This window comes from Ammospiza nelsoni, chromosome 11 (assembly GCF_027579445.1).
Source record: "Ammospiza nelsoni isolate bAmmNel1 chromosome 11, bAmmNel1.pri, whole genome shotgun sequence".
Classification (NCBI taxonomy): Eukaryota; Metazoa; Chordata; class Aves; order Passeriformes; family Passerellidae; genus Ammospiza; species Ammospiza nelsoni.
In genome coordinates, this window is record NC_080643.1 from 7,145,387 (window position 1) to 7,170,497 (window position 25,111).

Here is a 25,111-nt window from a genome sequence, read left to right on the forward strand (position 1 = left end):
GCTGGAAAAAGCCAGGCACGTGCTGTTGGCTCCTGCAAAGGGACTCCACAACTCCATGCTTACTGCAAAGTTTGCTTAACTGGGAGTGCTGGCACTGACTTGGGGAGTTGCTGAGTCTCATTTCAACTTCTTGCAAGTGTTTATGTTGGGCGAGCTCCCCGAGACCGCCTTCCTGGCGGAACGCATCAGCAGAGGTTTGCGGTGAGGTCTCTGCCACAGTCCTGACTGTCCTCCCCCAGTGTGTCACCACAGCAGGGCCGGGCGCTGCTCCAGGCAGAGGCTGGGCAGAGTGCTTCACCTGGGCTCCCACCTCCAGGAGCTGTCCTGGAGCTTGTTTCTCCTCTGAGGCACAAGCTCATGGGCCAGGGCAGAAATTAAGTTTCTTCTGGATCTGGACACAGGCATCTTTCAGTCAAATGTAGCCAACTTTTTCCCTGTGGCAGCCAGAGTTGAGTCTGTGATGTAATGTAGCTCTCTGAAACAGCTGGCTGATTTTTTGTCACCATTTTTGATTGGGTTTCTTAGACTGCAGTTTTAGCCTTGATCCTGTTCTGTGTTCACAAATGACCTTTACAATTCAGGCAGACTCCTGGATGTATTGATGAAAACGACATTCAGTTCTGCTACACCACAGACTATTATTAGTCATTGCAACATACGGAGGTAGGAAAGTGTATCCGTACTGTATCGTGTAGTTTAAAGGCAATATAGGACAATCTGTTGCTGGAAGCTTGAGTGATCTGCTTTTGTTTGCTGAGCAAAGTACATAGCTGAAATTATAGCCAGGTTTGGAGTTTCTTCTATCTGTTCTTTTTGCCTACAATGCTTTTCAACAGATTGTGAATTTCCAAAGTACTTTTGGCTTTTGTTTCCCTGTGCAACTTCTTTGTGTTAGAGAAAGATGATGAAATTTACATTATTGTTAGTTAGTTTCACTGAAATACAAACAAGTAAGTCCTGTAACTGTTTCTCACATAGAAGTGAACTGAAGATGAAACTTACATTATTGTTTGTTTCACTGAAATAAAACCAAGTCAGTCCTGAAACTGTTTCTCACATAAAAGTGAACTGAAATTGACAAGTAGTTCATCCAAAGGAGCATGCAGCATCTTAGCAGTTCAGAGAAGAGTGGCTGGGAAGGACAGTTTATAGTCCCTGAAATCAAAATAGTGCACTGTGAAAGGACAGGAGAAGGGAGAGGAAAAGGTGGGCAATAAAGTGCAGGTGAAACAAAGAAATGAGGAGTAATGAGAAAAATTGCAAAATGGCAGCAATATTCAAGGTTATGTGGAAGTTACACAGGATCTTGGGAAGAAATAATCTGTTCTCTGTGAAATGAAGAACATAGGGACCAGTTCTGGCTTATTAACATAGCTAAAATAGGTGTGTCTTGGGGGCTGACCCTCTCCCCTCAAATTTAGCAGTGAAATGGAATTGGGAAAGCTAAATTTACCATGATAACACATGTCAAATTGAATTTACCTTTTAAAAGGTGAATTAATTCTAGTTTTTTGTTTTCTCTATATCCCTATATTCAGTTGGCATGCTGGGAGTAGATCCTTGCCCTTTTTTCTTTGCCACGACTCCTGTTGAAGTCAATTAAAGGACTACCAGAGCCTGGAGTTTGTTGATGAACTTCATGTGCTCCTCTGCTTTGCTTTCCTAACACATCCCTCTGTGTGTTAGGAATGTTCCTTCCTCTCTGGCTGGAGAGAGACCAGAGGGTGAAGGTGAGGGACCTGATCCCTCTTGAGCACCTTGCTTCAGCTGCAGTGTATTGGTTGGGTTTTCAGTAATGATGAAAGTGTCAGGTGCTCAGGACTCACCAAAGTGGAACAAATGCATTTTGCTTCTTAGGGGAAAGGTGAGAGAAAACTGGATTTTGGTCCTGCTCTGATGGGGGCTCTTGGGTCAGTTTGCTCATTGGCAGAGGAGGGATAAACTGCTTCCTTTCCCATTTACCTCTCCACCCTCACAGTCTGCAGTTTACCAGGGAATTGTTTCATCCTTGAAGAAACAGGGAGCAGAAGATGCCCAGGTATTGTTATTTGCAGTCTCCAGGCTGGTGTGCAGGACCACACTCCCTCCTTTCCCAGTGGTGCTGGACACAGAGGCTGCAGGAGCTGCTGCTTGATCCTCTGCATGTGCAGGGCCCTGGAGATGCCAGGCCTGACCCTGCCCATCTGCCCAGTGCAGTCACTGCCCATGGACAGCGTGTCTGGGAGCCCCACTGGGGCCCTGCCCAGCTCAGGGGACCTGACTTCACACCAGGCATGCCAGGGAGGTGCCACCACAGAGGTGTCTGGGCAGACCTGTGCAGCAGTGAGTGCTGGGGACCTGTCCCCAGCCCGGCTCAGCAGGTTCTGCCCAGTGCTGGAAGGAGAGGGGTGAGGTGTGGCTTCACCGGGCTCACAGCTGTAGAATGGGAGATGCTGTGACCCCGAGCACAGCCCAGGCAGGTGACAATGGCTTTGCAGGTGAGGCAGTGAAGCTGCTGCCCTGCAGAGTGGGTTCCTGTCTGGGGTATCTGATAACAGAGAGCCCATCCCCACCACAGCTGGAGGACCACGGCTGAGATGGACCGTGTTGCAGCCAGGCTCCCAGAGCCCAGGCAGCTTCTAATAGCTTCACCTTCTTTGCAATTTCCTCAGATAAGAAAGAGTTGATTTTGTTGTGTAGTGGCCGCAGCATTGAAGTTCTTCCTGGGCTGTGGATCCCTGTTCCTCCCCTGAGGTGTGTAATCCTCCCTGCTTGTTCCTGCAGTGCTGTGTCAGAGCTGGCTGGTGCCCTGGGGGCTGGGAACACACTGGCACAGCAGGCACCAGTTGTGCAGCCACACAGGCGTGTGTAGTGCTCAGGAGCTGGAAAATGCAGCCTGGTGTTCTGCAGCACCCATGAACCCCCCTGGAATAAAGGGAACTGTGTAGTTAAGGTGCTGCTGTTGCACCACAAAGGTAATTACCTGCTGTTTGATAAATTAGAGTGTATGAGAGCAAAGAGAGCAGCAGAAATGTGTGAATGGATGGTGTAGCTGGGTACTTACTGCATGTGGGCATGACAGCTCTGCTTGTTTACACCAGCAGTAAGCTCTGTGTTTCAGATTTTCAGATTAATTTAAGCAGATGCCACTCAGAACTGGTATTTTTCTGACCCTGACACCCCAGAAATTTCTGCAACAGAGGAAAAGCTGTTTTTTAGATGAGTGTGTTCAGGTCTACACCTCTGCTTTGGGTTTATTTTGATGTTTATGGGGTAAGGCTCCACTACAGTAACTACACATCTGTGATGTCTACCTGTAAGTTCTTCTATTTACATCTCACTAGCACTATTTCCTAAGGAAAAAGAAAAAAGGGTTATTAGATACCTGCCTGTGCTGTCTTTGCTTCCCACTTAGTTTTCTTTTTTAAGCCACCACTGAATTCCAGGCACATTAGAGATGCAGACAATGGTCTGCAAGATACTCATCCCTGTAAGGCTTGGTGAAAATAGGGAGATTTAATTTTTATTTCTACCCCAGATGGGAGGAAGGTGCAGTGTGTGGGCAGCCATTACTAGACACTGGGGAATCTGAGCAAGAGACCAACTGAATGAGGAGGAAAACCTCCCATCAGAGCTTACAATATTGCTGGATATGGAAGGCTCCGGCCTCATGATGCAGCTCAGGAGGAAAGGGGCTTTGCCAGCTCCATGGCTCCCAGAACAATGTGTTTTATTACTGCAGATGGCACTGAGCTTGGTAATTGCCTGCCCAGGATGTGTGTGGTCTTTTCTCTAGATCATGCTGCTTTGTTGGAAGTAGAGTGGAGACGACCAGCCATGCTTGGTGCCTCTTCCCACTTGTTCCCAGCTGTCTGAAGCCTTTGGGAAGACAGCTCAGCCAGCAGCCTAGGGATGTTGGACAAGGTGTGTGTCTGTAGTGATGCAAACCAAGCATCCCTGGATGTGGGTTGCACCTTTTGCTAAATATCTCTGCAGCTCAGCAGTCAAAAGGCACAGCACAGCCCTGGAATTGGTGTTTGCTCCTTCAAAATAGCATAAACTGAAAACACTCGTTGGGAAAGGGGCAGCAGGAAGAACTTTTTAGGAGATAAAATGAGGAGAGCACATTAGGTCAGACATTGTTGCAGCCGTGGTTGCCACTGCCTGTTTTCCTTCCTGCAGAACAAGGGAGCAGGCAGGCAGGAGAGTAAATCAGTTCCCAGCGGGATAAATGCAGGATGAAAAAAGTTCCAGATTTGCTGCAGATTACCAAGGCTACTCCTGGGAGAAGAGGCTCATGATTTGGGTCCCTGTGTAAGCCTGTGGGATGACGTCAGGTGCATTAGCAAAATTCTCAGTCAAATTCAGCAAAGCGCTTAAGCTTGTGCTTTGCTGAATGGTGATTGATTTAAGCACAGTGCTTAGAGCAGAACAGGTGTGAGGGGTCAGAAACTGTTCAATTGGTTACAATGCATCTTAAAATACTGAATGCTGCCATTTCAGCAGGCTCACAGATGCTACAACAGTTAGGACATAGGAAAGCTAGTGCAGCCTTCCAAATAACCACATCTTCCTTATCGTGGGTTGGGTTGTTACTCTCATGCCATACTTACACAAGTTCTCTCATAAAAGCACCAGCACACTGTTCTTCTGGGACAGACTGAACTCAGGTGGTGTTGGGACTTGTTTTAGCAGTTTTCTGCTGGAGGAATTTGTTTTTGTGATCAGATTCTGCTCTGCTGGTCCCAAGAAACCCTTGGAGACTTTAGGTTTTCTCAGCTCTGAGGGCAGGAGAGGTAAAGATGATGCTCTGCTTGTTTTCTGTCTGTCCCTCAGTTGCTGTCTAGTCCTGTTAAGAAGCAGCTGCAAGGTCCAGGCAGCTCTGAAGCACGAGCTGTACCTCATGTACAGCCCTGTAGTTGCAGCAAAGCTAGCAGGAATATTATGAGTGCTGTGCCTGTGCAAACCTGGAGGAGTAGTTAGAGGCTGACTTCACCCCTTAGATGGCTCCACGTGGGCACAGGCCACTGCCACCATCAAATGAGGGCTGTGTGTGAGGCTGGGTTGCTGGCTGGGGCTGTGCCCAGCTCTGTGCCAGCCCTGAAGTGAAGGTGAGCCTGCCTGCAGAGCATCACCATGGCAAGGAAGGTCTGGCACATCTGAGATGCTGTGCTGCTTAGCAGTGTGGAGTGCAGAATGTGATTACTGTGCTCAAGTTGTCTGGAATCTGCAGAAAACAGTTGTTTTCAGTTAAAACACTTATAATTTATTTTGCCAGTGTCTTATCTTAATTTAATTTTAGGAGATATTAAATATTTGTCATACTTTGGCTATTTATATACTTGCAATTTATTGGATTGTGAAGTGGGTAATTAAATAGGCTGTGAGCTTGGTCTTTGGCTGTTGTAAAACTTTGCAGTTCCTGATCCATAGCCTGACATTTCAATTATTGTGGGTGGCACCTCTTGGGCCAGAGATGCTACCAACTAAGAGTGGAGAAGACTTATCTGATCATGCAGCTCCAAGCCCTGCTACAGCCCATTGTTTCAAAAGGTGTAATTTATGGCCTTGCTTTGCATAGTCTAGACACTCTCCCTGAAGCACTTTGCCTCTTGCACAACTTGTAATTTTTTCTGCTGAATGGTGAGTCACTTGTTCTCCATTTACCTATGTGGCAAGTGGTCAGCAAGTCATTTCCCTATGCAATTTTTTGTTAGCTGGAGAAATATTTAATTTGTTTTTAGTTTATTTAGCAGTAGCAGCCCAGCCATCCCAGCTCTGCTACTGGCAGTGTATATATACAAACCCCAGAGCTGCTGGCAGTGCTGTAGTCCAGAGTGGTACAAGGTAAACATCCTCTTTCTGTTTCATGATGTAAACTTGATCAGTATGTTAAGACCAATCAATACAGTATGATCAATAAAGCTGTTGCTTGGAGAGTATTGATGTGAATCCAGCTAGTGGCTTCAGCAGTGCCAGGGTTTCACCCCCAAAATGATCTCTAGAAATCAGATATTTTAGTGTGCCTTTGAGCATTAAGACTAATTAAAACAGTAGAGTTCCCTTAAAACAGCAGACAAAGGGACTTGCCCTGGTGATGAGCAGCTCTTCTCCTTATGTCACCCAGGAGGGTGGGTGGGCTTTGATGGGTGGCCCCTCAGAGTGTTCCCTTCCTGGAAATAGAACAGGCTAAGGTCCAAGGGAAGGTGCCACCTCCCTGCCCAGCTCTTTTAGAGTGTGGTGCAGGACAATCAGAATTGTCTCCTCACCTTGGATGCCCCTTATGCAAGTGGCACCACCAGCTCCCAGTGGGTCAGAACTGGGCCACCCTTCTTGGAGGGGATGCTCCAAGGTCCAGCTGCCTCTTCATGAGGATGGGTGAGGGGAAATGTGAGGGATGGAAGGTTCCTGGGCAGCTCCCCTGTGTCATTACCAGGGAGGTACTGACAAAAATACACAGAGCATCCTAGCCTGGCACTTGCTTAGGAAGAAGTAATTTGTGGTACAGGATATTTGGGTTACTTCAGCCAGGTTTTCCTCTGAATTGTGTGGGCTTAATTTTTAAGACAGGACATAAAGTGCAGTTGCTGAGTGTTTGATGTTAACCTTTTGAAATTGTTGTTTGAAAAGGTGCTTTTAGTGATAATATTTGGTATTGTTTGTCTGTGATTCAGGCTGATAAAGTCAGACATTTTCTAGAATTTAAACACCTGAGTCAAAGTGTCATGCAAATATTTATTCATCTTGGGGTAAGTCGTGCTGTGTTTGTAGTTGTCATAGTTCAAAACCTGTCTGTCTACTTCACAGTGAGGTTGGGAGCTTGGACTTTTAATAGTGTCAGGTTTATAGTGACCCTCATGGGTGTCTCCCCATACCTAAATGTTAATATTTGATGAAGAAACTTAATGAAGTCTAGATTTCGTCATGTTTTTTAGTGACGGTGTTGTGGTGTTTGTCTTTGGGGACTGGCAAGGCAATGTGCACATCTTGAAGGAACCTCACTGACTTTGGTAGGACTTTGGGCTGATGCCACTGTGCATTTGTGTAATACCCTGACAAACAGGGCTGATGGTCCAGCACTGCCTTTTGTGACCTCGTGTGCTGAATTAGGGTGACATTCACACAAAGGCAGGGCTTTCAGACTTTCTCAAGTGAAGAATCTTCTAATCTAGCTTTGTCTGTAGACCCTCTGCAGACCACCTTCTACTCCCTTTTTGGGGTGGGATTTAGATCCACACTTGATGATTTAGGTTTAGCATTTATGAACTGGATCTGATCCTGTACAAGCATGGAGCAGAGTGACCCTGTCCCTGCAAGTCTATCACTCGCTGTATGTCTTCAGATGGGTGATGAATTTTGGGGGGAAAAATTCAATAAACTTTTTGGCAGTGGAAAAGAAGTATTTGTTTAGGATGTTGTCATTGCCTGAGGCACTTCTGCAGGAGAAAGAGGCCTGGTATCCAGAGCAGCTGCAGCACTGCAGTGTGCACAGGCTCAGTTCAGTCTCTTGGAGCAGGGATAAAAGGGGGTGGTTTGGCTCCCAATTGCCTGTCTGGCACAGGGGTGGACAGTAATAGGGAGGAAAGGCTGTTTTCCAGGCACACACCTTGAGTAGCTACTGATAGAAGAAGCTATTTGTTAATAATTGTCCTCTTGAAACAGTCTCACAGGTTGCCTTGTAAAGAGCAGTGTCTGCTCCAGAATTTGAATTTGATTTCTAGCATTTGCATTTGATCCTGAGAACCTATTGAGCTGGAGAGGATGGCAGTGAGAGTTTGCAGATTCTCTAAGTTTGTAGCAGCCACTGATGTCTGTTACTTGCAGTGTGCTTTCAGTTGATGAGGTTTGTGGGGCTTGCTGACTCCTCTGGGATGCCGTTCTCCCTTTCCTGGGGAATTTAAGTTACCAAGGCACATGATGCTAAGTTGGCGTTGCCCTGAGGTGCAGAAGGCTTCAATCCTGTTGAAGGGTTTTGCTGCTTTGAGCACCCCAATATATGACCACAACCCACAAGTTTTTCCCCACCTCCACATGGCAGGGGAGCAGCCCCATGCTTTCCTCAGAGCCCCTCAGAGAGAGACAGCGACTTACCTTTGTTGGTAGGGATGTGGGTGTGTGCATGAGGGTCATTTCAGAGCCTGGAGTGTCACAGCCAACAAACAGACTCTGGCTGGCACTGGAGAGGACAAGGTGCCTGGCTGGTGGGATAAAGGGACTTGGCTGTTAGAGGGAAAATAGACCAGTAATACTAAATACAACTCCCTGGTGTTGGGTCTGCAAGAAGGCACACACCCATCTGATTTCCAGTTGGTGCTTTGCTTGGAAATGAACTCTTATCCCAAGGAGTGATTTGGGGGAGCCCTGTCTAGCCAGCTGGCCAAATGAACCTGAATACTGCAAAGACACTTTGGGAAGAAATTTCTGGGCTTGCTCTGGCCAGCCTTGGGGTGTGTCTGGTACAAGTGGCTGTGGAAGGGAGAAGCTGCTCCATGAACAGCAGAGGCAACCTGTGTTCCACTCAGTGCTCCCCTCAGGTGTCCCTATGCCTGTCTGATGGCTGTGGGCTGGGAAGAAAGGAGCATTTAAGTGTTATGTTTTAGGCACAGAAAATATGGGGTGATTTGGGAACAATTATTTGCAGCAATCCCAAAGTTCTGTTGGACTGCTGCTGATGCTGTAGTTTTTGCAAGGAGGTGGTTTCACTTTGCCTGATGTACTGTTGTAGGGGGTCAGCTCCTCCCACACCTCAGCAGCAGAGAATTTAGGCAGCTGGAAAGTGATGTGCGTATCACATAAGCAGAACATCAAGCAAAAGGCAATTTTCTTCTAAGATGCCAAACACCTTTTCCTAATTCAGCAAGAGGGTACAAATGCTTTGCATGTTGCATGTGACGAGTTTGCTTTTATTGTCACCACCTTCCTTCCCAGCAGACTGCTCCCATTCTCCTTGCAGCCAGAGATGATGACAGACTCGTCTCTGCCTCGGGAGGAAGCTAACGGGGTGACGCAGCAGGAGCCAGCTGCCTTGCTACCTGCATGGTGACACTGCAAGGGGGAAGGAAGGCCACAGCCAGCACTTCTTCAGCCATGGGCCAGGCTGCACGACCTGTGCACGCTGCAAAAACCAGCTCTGTGCCTCCCACCCTGGCTCTGCAGGCCACCCTCTGCCAGTGAGAGCTCCAGGCAGAAGCCATCTGCTGCTGTTGTGTGGGGATGCTCTGAGCTGCATGGGGTTGGTTTTTGGTGCGTAGCAAAGAGCTAGCTGGAGTTAGGACTGCAGAGACTTTGTGTGTGCTCAGTCATTTGTGAGGGCAGAGCAGCTCCCAAACATGAATCTATGCCAATGCTCTGCATTGGGAAAGAACAGGGAGCTGGGAAGGGCACGAGACCTGCTGAGGGACTTTGGAGTTGGGAAGTTTCAGCTTTGCACCCTCCCTTTATCAGGTGTTTGCTGCTTTAGTCTGCAAACATTCCTCCTCTGGAAGGTACCTGTGAAGGAGCTGGGGTGGTGAGGAGGGATTGCTGGCAGTTCTCAGTGTGACTGTTTTCCTTTTCCATCTCCCATTTGCTCTGCATCAGATATGCCCAGGGCTATGCAGAGATGATGGGGAATAATACTCTTCTAGCCTCTAGCTGTCTCAAGAGAGAGCTGGTGTCCTCAAAAGCCTTGAGTTGATCATGCAGTGGTGGATTATGTTAGCCAAGGCTCTGCCTGGTATGATTTCTACTTGTTTATGGACTCCTGGGTTTAAGTGGTACCTTCTACTCTAAAAGATGTCGGTTGTAATTCTGAAAAGACTCTCATGGGTTTTATCTGCTCCAAGAGCTACTTCTTTCTCAGAATCTCTCATGACACATTCCTGCAGAGCCTGAGCCACATGCCCAGCAGGGAGAGCAGCAGTTGGTGCATTTGTTCCAGCCTCACTGGTGTAGGGAGGGAAGGCTGGGCAGGAATGGCATCACAGAGCCTGTTTTTTAAACTGTGAGCTGGCTGCTTGTGTCAGCTACGTGAGCCATGGGCATCCCCTGGAGGGCTGCACCAGCCTGGGAGGGAGTTGTGAGCAGAGCAGAGTGGTGGAGTGTGCCTGAGGCACAGGTAGGGAACAGAAGCAACATGCCAGTAGCAAGGTTGGAGGATGGAGGAAGTGAATTTGACACTGGAATTACACTTTCAAACTTCTGATTTTGCTTGTTTTTAAGTGCTGTTACAAGTGCAAGTGCTTGTGCAAAGGCTGTGAACTGAGCAGGATGGGGTCTCCATGGGCATTGTTAGATTTCTCAATCAATAGTGAAAGCCACTGAAGTGCCTGGACTCCTGTGCTGGCTGATATAAAATGGATGTTTCCTTCTAAGGCTGCATTGCACCCCTGCTGCTGAACTTTTATTTGGAGTTCCTCAAACTATGACCTCTGAAGCCCCTGTGGCAAAGCTCCTGCTTGGTACATATTTCATGCAGCAGGATGTCAGCAATAGAAATTCTTCCTGTAATTTCATCTCTCTGTAAACTCTGTAAACTCCCTTTTCTCAGCTTCTGTTGCATGCCAAAATATTCCTTTCTGCGCAGAAGTCACCCCAAAAGTGAATCAGATCCTGCTGAGCAGGACAGTCTTCCCACTACCTATTTATAGTGCATGCAATTACCCTCCATGCATCTCGGAATTCTAATTGCCTTTTTATTGCTGTTTGTAGTGTGTTAAAGGTTTTTGAATGCTCATGCCTTGTGTTCTCATTAGCTCTATTTATTCCTCCTTTGGCTCCCTTCCTCAACCTCATCAAATTTAGCATCTTCATGCCTTCAGGGCCTTGGACAGCTCTGCCACTTCTGACTTCTCCCATGTCCTTGCTTGTGTTGCTGCTGCAGATGCTTTGTGTTCCCCAGTCTCAGTCTGACGTGCTCTTGGGACCTGTCTCGTGGAAGGGGCTCTGTGCCTGCTGTGGGACCCTGCCATGGTCCCTTTGCTGGGCAGGGTGCCTCAGGGAAGGTGCCTCAGTGTCTCTGAGGCAGCTGTCCTACATCAAACAGGGCTGTTCAGCATGGTGAGGCTGCCCAGGCAGTTAGAGGCAAGTACATGATTTCCAAATGGGGAGCACTGGTCAAGAGTCTGGAGAGCAGCTGGTAATAGGGACTGGGAGTTGGTAAGCCAGGTGAGAGGCAGGTGCTCTGGCCTGGGGTCCCCTGCATGGATTTGTTTTGTCAGGGTGGCACCAGAGCTGTTGTGCCACCAGTGGTCCCCTTGTGACAAGACCCTTCTCTAAAGCCACAGTCTCTTGGGTGGGGGGCACATACAACTGGTATCACTGAGATTGCTTTTTTAGAGCCTTGTGTGTATCCTGTACCAGTTTTCACCTGATGGGCTTGTGCTGCACCTGGCACCCGGGTGGGTCACTGGGAACAAGCAGTAGCCTCTGTTTGTCTCTTATGGCTTCTTGAGTGCAAAGTCCTTTATTATGTTGTTTGCTTTATGTTTTAGCCTTGTTGTGTGGCATTTCCATGGCTCAGATTAATTTAATTATCCCCCGAGGTGCTTGCTTGCTCACAGTTGTCCAGGACTTTATTGCCCTCCTCTTGTGTATTGAGGAGCCCACACAAATCTGAATCATCAGTAAATGTAATCACGGTGTTTGATGTTTGTTCTTCCTAGTCCGTGATATATACAATGAATGAAACCGGTCTTAATACCCATCTGTGCCTCCCCTTTCAGCACTTCTTATGTTCCAACATGCTTATTTGCTGTGTACAGCCCTGCCACTCTGTCCTACCAGCATTTGTATTGACCAGAGGAAATAATGTTTTATGTAAAATTGTATCAAAATTCTCACCCTATAGGTAATTTATGGCCAGAGCTTGCTATCAGCAAGTCTAGCATGTCTGCAAAGCACAGTGTGTGCTCAGGGAGGGCTGAGCTCAGTAGCCTGCAGTGCTCTGTGTGTTGGGGCTGAGGATGGGTGAGTGCTCCGTGCTGCCAGCCAGCACTCAGCGTCCCTGCCTCCGACATGGTGGCACTTGTGACATGGCTGTGCAGCATCACTCCAGGCTGGCATCCTCAGCTGTGGGCTCTGGCTGAGTGTGAGGGTTCATTAGCCAACAAGAGAGTTACTGAACTGCAACAGCCTGGAGCTCCTTGGTCTCAGCGGGAGTTTGCTGTTTCAGGTTCCTTGTGAAAGGTGAAAGCAAAGGCAGAGCTTGGCAGTTTGGGCACTGACTGGGGGCTTGAGTTTGAGCCAGGTTACAGGCTCAGCTCTCTGCTCACTTCTTCACAGACTCACACAATTATCCAGATCTTTCTCAAGCTGTTATCAATAAGATGGTGAAAATATTACTCCTGGAAGACAGAGCTTGTGAGATGCTGGGTGAATTGCTTAGTGCAGGATGCAGGTCTGGGGAGCACTGGGGCTGGACCTAGTGACTGTGGCTGTGCTGTAGCTCAGACACACTCAGACACTGAACACCAGGGGCTGCCCCTTCCGTGACTTGCTGTGTCCTCCAAGCAGCTTTTACAGCTGCTCCCTCTTAAAATAAGACAGTTAATAGTCTTGCATAATTCATGCTTACAAGTTGTACACGTTTGATGATAGAAGGAGCCGATGTTTCATTTACACACATGGGGCTTCATATAGATCGTAACAGCTCTGTGCACAACAGCTGTGCACCCTTTCCTGCAGTTTGTGTTTGGGCAGGTGGACAGCAGCCTGCCTGCTGTTTCCACAGGCAGGGCAGTGCCTGGCTTGCTGCAGCCTGCTCCTCTGACATTTCCTGAGCTTGTCACAGGAGCTGCCCTCCTTCAGGAGGGAGAATTGCGGTGTAATGCAGAAGCAGGACAGGAAAATCTTCATCCTTATTGCTCTCAAACCCCAGCTGCTGTATGAAAAGGAAGCAGTCTGGAGTCCTGAGCCTAGTTTTGCATTGCTGGGAGTCCGTGGAGCGAGGCTCTGCTCCAGATGGGCTCTCTGGGGATGCACATGGATGTGCTCTGGCTGCCCTTGCTTGGGGCGCTCTCGGTGCACAACGCGGCCTTCAGCTGTTCATGCTCTGGTGAGGGCTCAGGCTTCAGGGACAACCAACTGTGACTAGCAGGACACCGGCATTTTAACTCGTGTAGCAGCTCAGCTGCCCTCTGTTAAAGCCCACACATTCAGGGGAAGAGTAAGACCTCTGATTCCTTCCTCTCAGCCAAGGGCACGAGAGGCAGTGGCCAGCCAGAAGCAGCTGCCTTGCTGTTGGGTTGCTGCAGCTTTGGGAGGGAGTTACAGCTGCTCCAGTAGTGTGGAAAATCATCTCCATTTATCTCTGGTGTTATGCCTTGGTGATGTCAGAGGGTCTCTTTACATTGCATATATATTCAGACTAAGCAAATCGCAGTAGTGGTTTTTTCCTATTAAAATTTAATGATGGAATATGACACTTGTAAGTGATTTCTTTTATTTTTTTCTTTAGCCAGTTGTTTCATATGCTGTATAACCTTCATGTTAATGGTAATAATCTTTCCTTGCTGTGACTCAGGGGAATGGATGTGCCTTTTGAATTTGTTTTTTTTTACCTGGACAGAATCTTTGTGGTAATTTTTTGGGTTTTTGGTTTTTTTAAAGAGCTCTGATTACTTGCTTTGCAATGCTATGACCTATATTCAAGGTGAAACTTGTGATAAATATTTGCTTTGGGGAGAGAGGAGCAACCATGCTTTTGAGAAGATTAAGGTCTGTCAGGCAGCAATCCTCATTTCAATTAGACATCAAAATGCAAATCATCCAGACTTCAAAGTATGTCAAGGTGAGAGCAGAAAGGACTTTAATGCATTCTGAGATTAAGTTGAAATCCTTGAGCACTTTAATTGTTCTTGGTTAGTTACGCTGTCTAGGAATGGTGTGGGGGTAAGTTACAGCTGTACAAGGAAGCCCTTCAAAGATAGATTTAGTCTCAGGATTTCAGGGGCTGGAGAAGGGATTTGCTCACCTGGATGCTTGGGAGACTTTGCTGTGTTTGAAAGGGGGAATGACAGAGCTTGGGCAGTGGGAAGACTGAAGTATTTTAAAATTTCTGCTTGAAAAGATTAGCTATGGTTTTATGAAATGTAAATGAAATTCCTACTCTTCATTCTCTTTTTCTTGTATCTGCTTCTGACTTTTCAAGCAAACATTAACGAAAAATTTGGGTTAAGAATCAGCAAAAAAACCAGCTTGTCCCTGTTGAAACCATGGGTACAAGGTCGTAGCTGTTTATGTAACAAATCTCAGGATTCAAAAAATGTCCTTGGTGTCATCTTGTGCAATTTTTCAGAGGTGTTTATGGAGTCACAGTACCATTTTGCACCAGAAATTTTAGCCATACACTCTAATTGTACATTGTGTGCCTCTTTGCATGCAGTTTGAGTGATCACATTTTGTAGATATGACACAGAAGCTTAATGAAAAAAATAGCAAAAATGCAAATTATGCATCTATCTTATTTAAAAAAATGCTAGCAGGTAGACTCTGCACTAGACAAACTTCTGTAGACAGAAAAACTCTCTTGAGAGTGTTCTTGAGAGCGGGACCTTGTGTGAAGAGCATTTTCAGGCACCTCACATCACCCCCTTCCCAAGGGAGCCAAGCAGCCAGTGAGTCCCCATGGCTCCCTGGGCCCCGTGGGGCTTGGGGCTCTTTGTGCAAGGCAGCTCTGGGCATTGCTCTTGGGAGTTGCTGGGCCTTGGTAACTCAGCAGAGGTGGGAAGGGCTACAAACAGGGAGGCAGAGGCAAAGAAACAACCTCCTGCATCATGCAGGCTACTGCTGAATCACTGTTTATGATGTTTCTGTACCTGCTGACTTGATGCATGGAAATAGGGTACCTCTATTTTTAGTTCTTACCTTGTGCATTCATGCACACGCACACCGAAATTATACTTTTTGTGATGGGAGCAGTTTCTTGCCTACACAGGGAAAGTATTTCAGAGCTGTGGCACAATAATGATTCCCAATTTCTTCCCTTCCTAAATTCATCTGCACAAGGAGAGAGTGAGGGAGAGCTGCTTGCTCTCTGTAGTAGTGCAGGATGCCCTGAGTGCCTTGAAGCTGCTGCTGCAATCGATGCCATCCAGACATGGTCCTGCCCCACTGCCTTTCTGGCAGCAGAATTACAGCTGCCAAATTTTATTCCATACCCTGCTGGCTTCCTTTACCCTCTCCTTTTGAGCTTATTTGATACCTAGATAGGATTTATCAACTATTGCAGCAGGACCACAGTGTTTTGGTTTGTTGCTGTCAGTTTTTAATCTGTGATTTATTTTGCCCCTGTTGATGCTAGTGGAGCAATATTCAGCTCTATCAGCAGAGGAAAAGGTCCCAAGATGAAACCAGCACATTTGTTTTGGCAGGAGTTGTGTGTTGGCTGTTACCTGCTGCTGCATTAATTGTGCTGTGAAAACAGGCACCACTTTTGAAATAATTTAGATATAAATTACCAATATGAGCTGGGATGCTGAGGTGAGGGAAAGCAGTGACTCGTCAGTACCAAAAAATGACTGTTTGCATTGGGGGCAAGATCTGGTTTATTTTGTTTATGCTGTAGGAAGCCAGTGGTTGCTGGTGGAACATTCCAGTGAAAACAAAGCTTTCTCATTCTTGTGCATTGGGATTGACAGTGGCATTTTGGGAAGAGAAGAAATAAAAAGTGCTCTGCTTTTAAATGGCTCTGTCATTCATGTATCGTCAGCTTTGTGACACTGTCTGTCCTCAGCTGCTGTGACTTCTGAAGCTGAGATTCCTCAGAGCTGATGAGATTATTTGACTCAGTGATATTCTTTAGAAAATGCATTATTCCTTCCCTGGTATCCTGCTGGTGCACAGGGCGCTGGTCCCTGCCGCCACAAAGCCTAGGAGGGAGTGCTGCCGATGCTAAAATGAGTAAAGTCATGCATAGAGTGACAGCAAACTGGTCCAAGTACTGTGTCCCATGTAAGAAGTGTGACAAAAGGCTTGTCAGGATTCTGCCTTAAATTCCTGTGTCCAAAATCTTAAGGTTTGTACTTGGCAACCATGAGGTTTTTCCAACTGTCTTCTTTGATTTGCTCTCAGGAGAAGGTAGCAGGGTAATAGCCGCTGCTCTGGATACTGGGTGAAGTTTGGCATCACCTGGGTGGGAATTGTGCCTTTGACCTGAAGGTCTCTGTAGCTCTGGTTTCTGGAAAGTCTGGATGCTAAACTGTCATCTCTTAGCAGGTCTCATATCTTAAAGCACTTGCAGGAGATCCTGTGGTAGCCTTGCTTTCCTTAGCAAGCTTATTCAGAGTCTCAGTATCCAGAAATTAGCGTTGCCTCCAAATTCAGATCCATTTCTTAAATAACCTTTTACTGCACTGTGAGAGTTTGGTCTAGCCAGCAAGGATGACTTAGTGATTCTGGTACTCACTCTGGCCCAGTGATGCCTGATGTCTTCTGGGTCCTTTGTGCCCTTCATCCTTACAGAGCCTTGGCACCCACACCCAGCAGAGAATGGTGTCCTTGTGAAACCCTTGCTGGTCCAGTTTCTGTCCTTGTTTCAGGGATATCAGGAATGAAGGAGTTGCTTGCATCACTGCAGAGTAATTTTCTGCCTCTGGAGCCACGCACAGAGCTGCAGCACGTTCACTCCTCGTTGCACACACAGCCCTGGCTCTTCCTGGTGTGAAAAGCCTGCTGAATTGTTTTAAAATGTCACAGCAGGAAAGAGCTTTATTTCTTGTACTCCATCATTTGTGTCAGCCCAACTTGTGAGCTGTTTGCCAGAAGCACGTGCATGGGTGTAAATGCATTGGCTTTACATGGACCTGTTCTCTGTGTGTTTGTGGCTGCCCTGCTGAGAAGCATCGCCAGCCAGTGCTGGGAAACTCCTGTGGCAAAACAGGGAAGAAAGGGAAGAGGACAGCTGAGGAGAGGTGGGAGGAACGTGCTCCTCTTGAAGCAGAAACACCATTTTTTTCTGCTTCACCTTCCTACAGAGACAAGGAGGGCCTTTGGACTGTGCAGGGACACTTCCCCCAGTAGATGGGAATAAGGAAGAGCAAGGAGAGCAAGAGCTACCCAAGAGTAGCTGTTTAGAAACAGATCCATGGTACCTCTTGGGTTTGCGGGGAGAAATGCTGAAGGTTTGGGCACATTTTTCTCAATGTGAAAGACCTCAAACTGGACTGCAAATATTTTTCTCCCCAAAGATGTTTGAAGCTAAGCCTCATGAGGCTGACATCAGGTATGCAAGCAGCCCCAGCTCTCCCCGAGGCTTCAATTTTCAGGATTATTCAGAGATTTGCAAATTAGAAAGGTGCTGAAACCAGTTGCCTTGAGCTTCAGTGCAAAAGCATTTGATGGTATGTGGCATCTTGCAGATCAGTTCCCAGGCACCATCCCCTGTTGGTGGTACTTTTCCATCCCTGATGCTGTCTGTGGCCAGAGCTCTCTGCTTGGCTGATAGCCACACTCTGGAAGGCACAGAGGAACCCAGGCAAGGGGAAGAGGCTGAGCACAACCTGTGCAGGGAAGGTGCTCCCAAATCCCTGCTGGCTGCCAGCTCTTCCTTCACTGTGCCCAGGGAGATGCCAGTGACTGTGCCAGGGATGCTGGGTGTGGGGTATGGGATGTCTCTAAGGGCACCTGAGCAGACAGCTTTGCTCGTTAGAGCAAAGCCATGTGCCTGCCTTGCCTCTCTGCTCTCTAATTGCTGCCTCAGTGCTCCCTCTCTGCATCCAGTAAGCAAGCTGCTGGATAGTTAATTACTGCTCTGCTCTGAGTGCTGTATTATACTCCATTCTGTCAATACTAATTGTTTTATAGAAATATGAAGTACCTCTTCCCCTTTCCTCCAAGGACTTTAAGATGCAATGTGGGCTTTAATGATATCATTCTCCCTTCTGTCCACTGTGAGCAGGAAAGTATCTCCCATTTTCAGTGGCCACTTAGGGCTCTGCTTCTGGGGTCTGTTCCTGTGCCGTTCCAAAAAAGCTCTTTCCTTGTCCTGGTACCTTTGGTGCTGTGTATTTATAACTAATCAATTGCAACCCAAGATCAGAGCTATGATTATCAATTGTCCTGATGAATTCAAGCAGTGCTTCATTACATTGTTCCCTTCCTGAGTGGGGTTTCTTCTTTTTTCTTTTCAACCTTTGGTTTAATAAATAGGTGCAAAAGAATAAGTGACTTAAGGGGTTTTAGGTGGTCATCTACTGAGAGTGCACACTGTAGTGTGTAAGGATAGAACGTAAGGAAAATTCCCCCTTTCAGGCATGAAAATTGTCAGTATTTGACATTCAGTTGCATCTCCATGTGCTTGCATTGAACCAGGTGGTCAAGGTGGGCAAACACTGGTGATGGTTCTTTGCAGGGGGATTTATAATTTTGAGTGTGTTTTTATTATTGCCCTGAAGTAAACACCAAATAAACCCACATTCATTCATAATTAAAGAAAAGTAAATTTAAATGTGCCCCACGTGTTGAGCTTCAGGCATGTTTGTAGTGACTGATGTTTTGGGGCTGTGCTCTGGTTCTTTTTGCCTCACTGGAGGTTTTGTTGTTAGCTTTTAATCATTAGCAGCATTGCACAGAGCAGGATGAATTCCCTGGTGAGCACCTGTGGTCTGTGCTCTCTGTCATGCAGAGATGAAAGAGGAGAGCAGGGAAAAGCTCTCTGCCTGGCTGTGGGAAAGGCCCTGCCCCAGGATGCTCCAGACCTGATCCTGACTGCTTTCATACCTACAGCTTCCTGCAGAAACCTCAAAAATGAGATATGGGTGTGCCTGAGGACGCTGCTGTGATTTTAACAGAGATAGGGAGGATTTGTTGGCAGAAGGATGGATGGCAGAGTCCTGTTCCCAGTGGGGTGTAGAGGATGAGAGGTGTTTTAGCCCTTCACTACCTGGCACCTTCTGCCCAGCATGTGCCTCTGTGTTGCACGTCCTGGAGCTCAGATCAGGGCTTCATCTGCTGTCAGCTGGTTACACCAAGCAAAAGGAGAATGGCTGGATGCAAGGGTTGATGGTATTCCTCTGTCTTCCCAGGGGATTCACAGAGCAGACCATACTTAATTAGACTTGCTTTTATACTTAATTAGAGTCGCTTTCAGAAAACAGTGCAACTTGTGGTGCTATCAGCGCTTTTCAATGGCAAACATGGGAGGGCAGGCAGCACGGAGGAATTGCAGACCCACAGGGCCAGAAATACTCAGGCTGAGAGGCAGGACTGCTGATCCATGAGCTGAATGGTGCAGAATGACTGCTGGCTACTCCCACAGGCATGGCACAGTGCTGGACTGCTGGACATGCTCAGCACAGCCTTGTCAGGCTGAGGAATCCTTGTTGAAGGTCTGAAACTACTGTACTCAGGCTGAGATTACATGGCTGTCAGTGCAAGCTGTGAACTGGGAGGTGACACAGCTTCTTCTTTAGAGGAGAGGTTTTTTGCATATTGTGTGGGATTTATAAACAAAACTTACTCCAATACAGGCTGAATCTTTGCTGTATTCTATTAAAATAGAGGGGGGCAGGAGGCAAAAATTAGCCTTTTAGACTTAATCCCTGTCTTCTTCCTCATCTGTATTGAGCTCTGAGGGTGTTTGTGACCAGAGATTTGCTGTTTGGTTTGGAATTCCTGTACAAGGACTTTCCATCTCAGCTGAGCACTCTCAGTGCTTTCTCTGCTGTTCCTCTCCACAAACATTCAGTGAAGTTTGATGTGCTGCTGATGTCATCTGCAGGACATTCTGTTCTGTGGTTTTAAAATGCATCCCAATTTCAAACCTGCTCCACTGGGCTTAAGAAAGCCTGTGCTGCTGCCCTTGCTGTCACATCACCCAGGCTTTGGAAGCCTGCATGTTAACTGGTCTCTGAAAACAGTTTCCTGCTTCTCAGCAACAAATGTGATTGTGGTTACACTGGGGAATGGAAGCATGAGAAGCCACATTGTTGCATTTTTAATCCTTTGACAGCAGCAGCCTCCTCTCTTTTACACACGTGAGTTCATGTGTGTCTGCCAAGGCACAGGCAGCAGCTCAGAGATGGAGTACCAGGTAGGCCAGGCTTCGCTTCTGGAACTTGTCTGGGGAAAAGAGGCAGTAACATCTTGGCTCTTTGTTGTGTTTTTTAAGAGAAGAGCCTGGTGCTGCTGTGTCTCAGTGGTACCCAGGGGTGCTGCTTTGTGCCTGCCCTCGGTGGGACTGGGGAGCCCCAGCTGCACTCTGGGGAGCAGTGGTGGCTCCTTGCTGTGTGACACCAGCACCTGGAAACCAGCGCAGGTTGCACTGGGAATGGGACCAGCTCCCAGGCTGTGCCTGGAGAAAATTTCTAACTAGGAATTTTCTAAATTTTCTAAAAGGAAATTTTCTAAAAGGAGAAAATTTCTATACATCCCCCTGTGGCATGGGGATGTATATTGTGGGAGGGTGTGGGATCCCATGTTGGGGTGAGTGAGCTCCCACACATGTACCCAGGGATATGCAGCAGCCTGGGATGTCACTGATGATGTTTGTCACCTTAATATTCATCTCCTGTGTTTGCAAATCTTGGCGTGAGCCGCAGATTCTTCTGTTAGTATTTTGGGGCAATTTCCTTCAGTTCCTGATTAAAATGCATGTGTTTTTCCTCATTTAAAAATATCATCTGTATCAAAAAGCTAATGATCACAATACCTGGCTTCCTTTTCCCCAACAAAGATGACAGCAGTGATATAAATCATTCTGTTGCTGATTATAAAATTGCTACCTTCAGGCACATCTTTATTTTAGGTTGGATTTTTTGGCTGCCACAATTTACAAGAGAAAGACAGTTAGAAATTTTCTCCTTTTAATATGTAGTTTTCACAACTCTCAAGTCTCTTTATCATGTCAAACTGCTTTGGCTGCCAGGCTGGAAAAAGCAGAAGATTAAAGTGCTTTTCTTTTTTTTTTTCTTTTTTTTTTTTTTTTTTTAACATGCAGCTGTGCATATGGGTATATGGTGTCTTTCCTGACATAAGATAAAGTCATAAAGATTTCCTGGGGGGCTTTTGCATTGGTCTGCTATTGTGGTCCTTGCTGCAGTAGACAGTGAATGTTCTTTCCTTGGGACTTTTTTCTTGTCTGATTTGAGTCTCAGTTACCTTCCTCTGGTTCCTGTATGGTTGTTGTGGGACCACAAACCTTCCTAGCACTGAGGTGCATCAGCTCCAACATGTGCAGAGTCCTGCTGAGAATTTGGATTTCAGTTGCTAGTTTTTGAAGTGAAATCTTAAAGGGATTTTAATGCAGCATTGTATGGAAGCACCGAGATTTGTTTGTTTTATTGCTGGGTTAGTTTGTGGTTTTTTTATTTTAGGTGTGTTTTTTTCCCCTCCCACCTCTGTAGGGAGATGTAATGCCTGTCTGGAGAAGTCAGGAGCTGCAGAGACTTATCTGAAATGCCAGCACCATCTGACCACCTCCCAAAGAGCCCAGCTCTGTGCTTGCTGGATGACGACAGCAAACCCTATGAAGGGTTGTGCTTGTATTTAATTCTGCATTACAATCCCTTTAATCTAGGATTATATCCAGTTGTTTTCTTCATGCAGGGTGTATGCTGTCAGATAAAAGCAGTAGCATCTGGGAGGAGAAAAACTGCTTCAAACAGGGGCTGGAAACCTTGAGTATCGGCAGGTGCTTTTATCAGAAACATAAACCTGTCTCACAAAAACTGCCCAGACAGGTGCAGGGGCTGACAGGACCCTCCAGCTCTGATAGATTAAGACCCTGGGAAGGCAACTGGTTGCAAATGAAACAGTAATTGCTTTCCCCTCACTGAATGAAATCTTCTCTGAGGCGATTACACAGATTAAAGCTTCCCACTGCAATGTACCAGAATAAATATAGCCTGTGCCTCTTGCGGGGGCTGCTGCAGAGCAGCACTGGCTGCAGGATGCCTCTTGTGAGGTATGGCAGGGCAGCTGGAGGGAAGGGGAGAAATCCTGTAAAAAATAGGGCTATCTGAACATCTTCCTCTCTTAAAGCTGGATTGAGCATGCCCAGGTTGTTCCTGGTGGCCCTTGAGCAGCTGGTCCCACTGGGGATGTGGGGACATGAGTTCCTGGGTCAGCTCCTTCTGTGCATCTGCATCCTAAAGGGCTTTTTCTCCAGTATCAGACTGACTCCCTTGCTGTAACACATCCTTTTAATTTCTTGTCATGAATGTGAGTGGGAATGAGTTATTTTAATTTTTTTTCAGCAGATCTTTCCATACTTTGAGGAGTCTTGTCCTCAAAGCCTTCCTGAGGGAGCTTGTTGTTTCTTACAGCCCTGCCCTGGGCTCACATTTGTTGCCTTACTCCTGCTCCCCTTCTCAGGGGTTCCCTGGGTGATCAGTGCCACCAAGGTGCCCTTTCCCTGCACTGTGTGAGCACTTAGTGCACCCCCAGCCATGCACTTTGCATGTAAAGTTAAGCCATTACCCTAAATAACAGATGCATTTTACCAATCTGATAATTGGTGGTACCTTTGACCAAGGTCCAAGGGAGAATTTGCCATGCTTACACAAAATCATTTTCCTTGTTTATCACAGCATGATTTAAGTACCTGGTGCTGTTAGTGGTGTTTGATTAGGTTGCATGCTATATAATTTTAAGTACAGTGTGTGTGGTAGTTGCATAACACAAATTAAAGTCTGAAATACAGGAGTTGTATATGTGAAAGTCGTAGAGATCTTTTCCACTCTAATTAGCTTCTTTCCAGAAGAAAAGAAAAAAAAAAGCATCAAAAAATGCAGTTCACTTCAGTGTGTAGTAGAAGATGAAGCCTTGTGTGGGCTGGAGCAGTGCCGCATGATGGAGCATCGTTTTGGGTTGTACAGAGCTGTGTCTCTTCCCTGCAGCACTAAGCTCCTGTGAAGAATCTGGATTTTCCTGAGGCATTTGGCAATCCTGAGGGCAGCAAGTGCACAGGGTATGGTGGGAGGAGTTGCTGTCTCTCTCCTCTGTGCCCAGCTTGTCCAAACCCTCTTGGCACAAGCTTGGGCTCCCCTTCCAGAGCTCAGCATCAGTCCCTGCCCAAGGGACACAGACTTGTGTCCTTGGCACAGCCCTGTGAAGGGGACTGCTCCTGGCTTACCATCTGAAATTATTCGAGTTATGAGTACCTTGGGGCTAGGCCTGGTAGGATTTTCTGTTATTTTCCTTTTGCACCAAATGGTACAGGGAGGCTATGAGTCTCAGGTTGTCAGCACAGAAACAGGCCCTGGAGCTGACCTGGGTGTGAATAGGACAATGCAGGTGCCTGGGCAGCCCAGGCTTCTGCAGAGGCATTTGCAGCCAAAGGGATTTGAGTGGGCTGTGGGCAAATACTCAGAAGTGCTTTGAGTTGTGACAGTGATTGTGGCACCATCACCTCCTATCAAATGAATCAGCTGGAAAGAAGTCTTTCTTTGGCCCAGGGCTAGTTAGTTTAATTAAAGGTCTGTTGCTCTTGCAGAATTTTGATGTTGTCAGCTAAGCTGGTTGCTTAAATGATGGAATGTTGTTATGCCTATTTTTCCTCGAATCTAAATTTCTGTGGCATAAGTAACAGGATGAAATGATCTGTTGCTGTGTGTGAGAGCTGATGAGAAACGAGTGGTGGAGATGGTGGGTAGGCACTTAGAACTGGCAGGGGATCCTCTGGGAGACCTGATGGTTTTGCTGCAAATTGTAGGTGCCAAGGCTGTGCCAGCAACTGGCCTCGTGTGGCACAGTGGGGAGATGGCCACCACCAGCTCAGCACCTGCTTATTAAAATAACCTTGGCATCTAGTTTATCCATTCTCAGGGGATTCTGATTTGTATCTGGCTTTTTCTCTAATTAATAAAAATCTATTTACACATCTTGGGGATGAATTTTCTCTAGGCCTTTGCTTATCCAAAAATCTTCAATAACTTGAAGTGATAGTTTTAATGATGGCCTTTTCTCTCAGTCTGAACTGCTGGACCCTAGTAGGGACCAAAACAACATCCTTAAATTTTAAGCCTGTGTTCTTCCATGCATGCAGATTTCTCATGGCCAACCTTTTGATTTTTTTTTAATGTCGTGTTCTGATCCCAAGCCCTGGTTTTTTGAAACCTATACTTTCTTGAACTATCTTATGTTTCCACTGGAGGTAGAAATGCTTTTCAGTGCCCCACCCCAAGGAGCCTGGTGGTTGTTGGCAGTGGCTGTTCATGAGTAGCTGCAAGAAATGCTGCAGTGGCCACCTGGTTCCCTCAAACTTGCTCCTGAGGACTGTGACCCACAGCCACGTGGACACTGGAGTGGGGTTTGGCTTGTGCCATTGCTGGCACTTCACTTGCATTTGTGCTGCTCCAGTGCCCCATCCCAGCTGAGATCCAGCCCTTCTTTGCAGCCTGAGCTCTTTTCTCATGCTCACAGCCATGAACATTTGCCTGGTGCAGCTGCTGGGACTGACTTAATGCAGTTCTGTACTCATCAAAGGCACTCATCAGGACTGGAGGCTTTTTGGCTTCCTGGCTGCTTCTGTCAGTAGTTCCTATTAACACTAATGGAAATCACACTCTTGGCATCAGCAGCACAGCACCCCCTGTGCTGTGCTCTGCTGTCTGACAGGAGTGAAATTGTGGGGGTAATTCCTTCTGCATCACACAGAGATTTTACTGCAAGGGGTCTTGCTGTCACTTCATAAGTACTGTGCCAGCTTAATGTTCTGTTATTTTCTTTCTTGGGAAGAGCCTGTAAAGCTGAGGAGTGTGGTGGTGGTTAATGCTGGTTCTCAGGCACCAAGAATAAGGGAAGAAAAGTCTTTTTTTGAATTCCAGCCTTTGACACAGTGCTTCAGAGGCTTTCCCTGTGGCCCTCCATAGCCACAGGGTATGTTGTTTTCTCTTCAGCAGCAGCCCCTGAGCAGGAAATGCAGCCTCGGTCACCCACCCAAATGTCAGCCTGTAGGCAAAGAGGATTTCTGCACAGCTTAGCAGAGGGCTCAGCTACCAGCCCCATTCAGAAATCTCCTTGGTCTCCCAAACGGACTGAGGGGTACCTTGCTCTTACTGACTCATGTTGTGCAGGCTCTGGGTTGCTCAGATAAGCATCTTTATTCTATCATGTTCTTGCTGTTAGCCTGCAATGTGGCAAAGGCTTCTGTCTTTCTTTGTTGTTTTTTTTTTCCTGATGTTATCTTCAATTTCTTTGCTTCTCCATTGTACCA

The 25,111-nt window shown here is 46.9% G+C and overlaps 1 protein-coding gene across 15 annotated transcripts in view; it reads left to right on the plus strand.

Annotated features, from left to right (window-relative positions):
- CADPS (calcium dependent secretion activator) overlaps positions 1-25,111 on the plus strand; it is a 203,412-nt gene that overhangs the window by 829 nt on the left and 177,472 nt on the right. Inside the window, exon 1 of one of the 15 annotated variants that reach the window (XM_059480087.1) lies at positions 19,862-19,987. The exons of the other annotated variants lie outside the window; for them this stretch is intronic. Within the exon in view, the coding sequence (XP_059336070.1) occupies positions 19,940-19,987 (48 nt within the window). The 5' untranslated portion in view covers positions 19,862-19,939. Of the gene's footprint in view, positions 1-19,861; positions 19,988-25,111 lie in introns of those variants that run through there. 15 annotated transcript variants of the gene reach the window in all.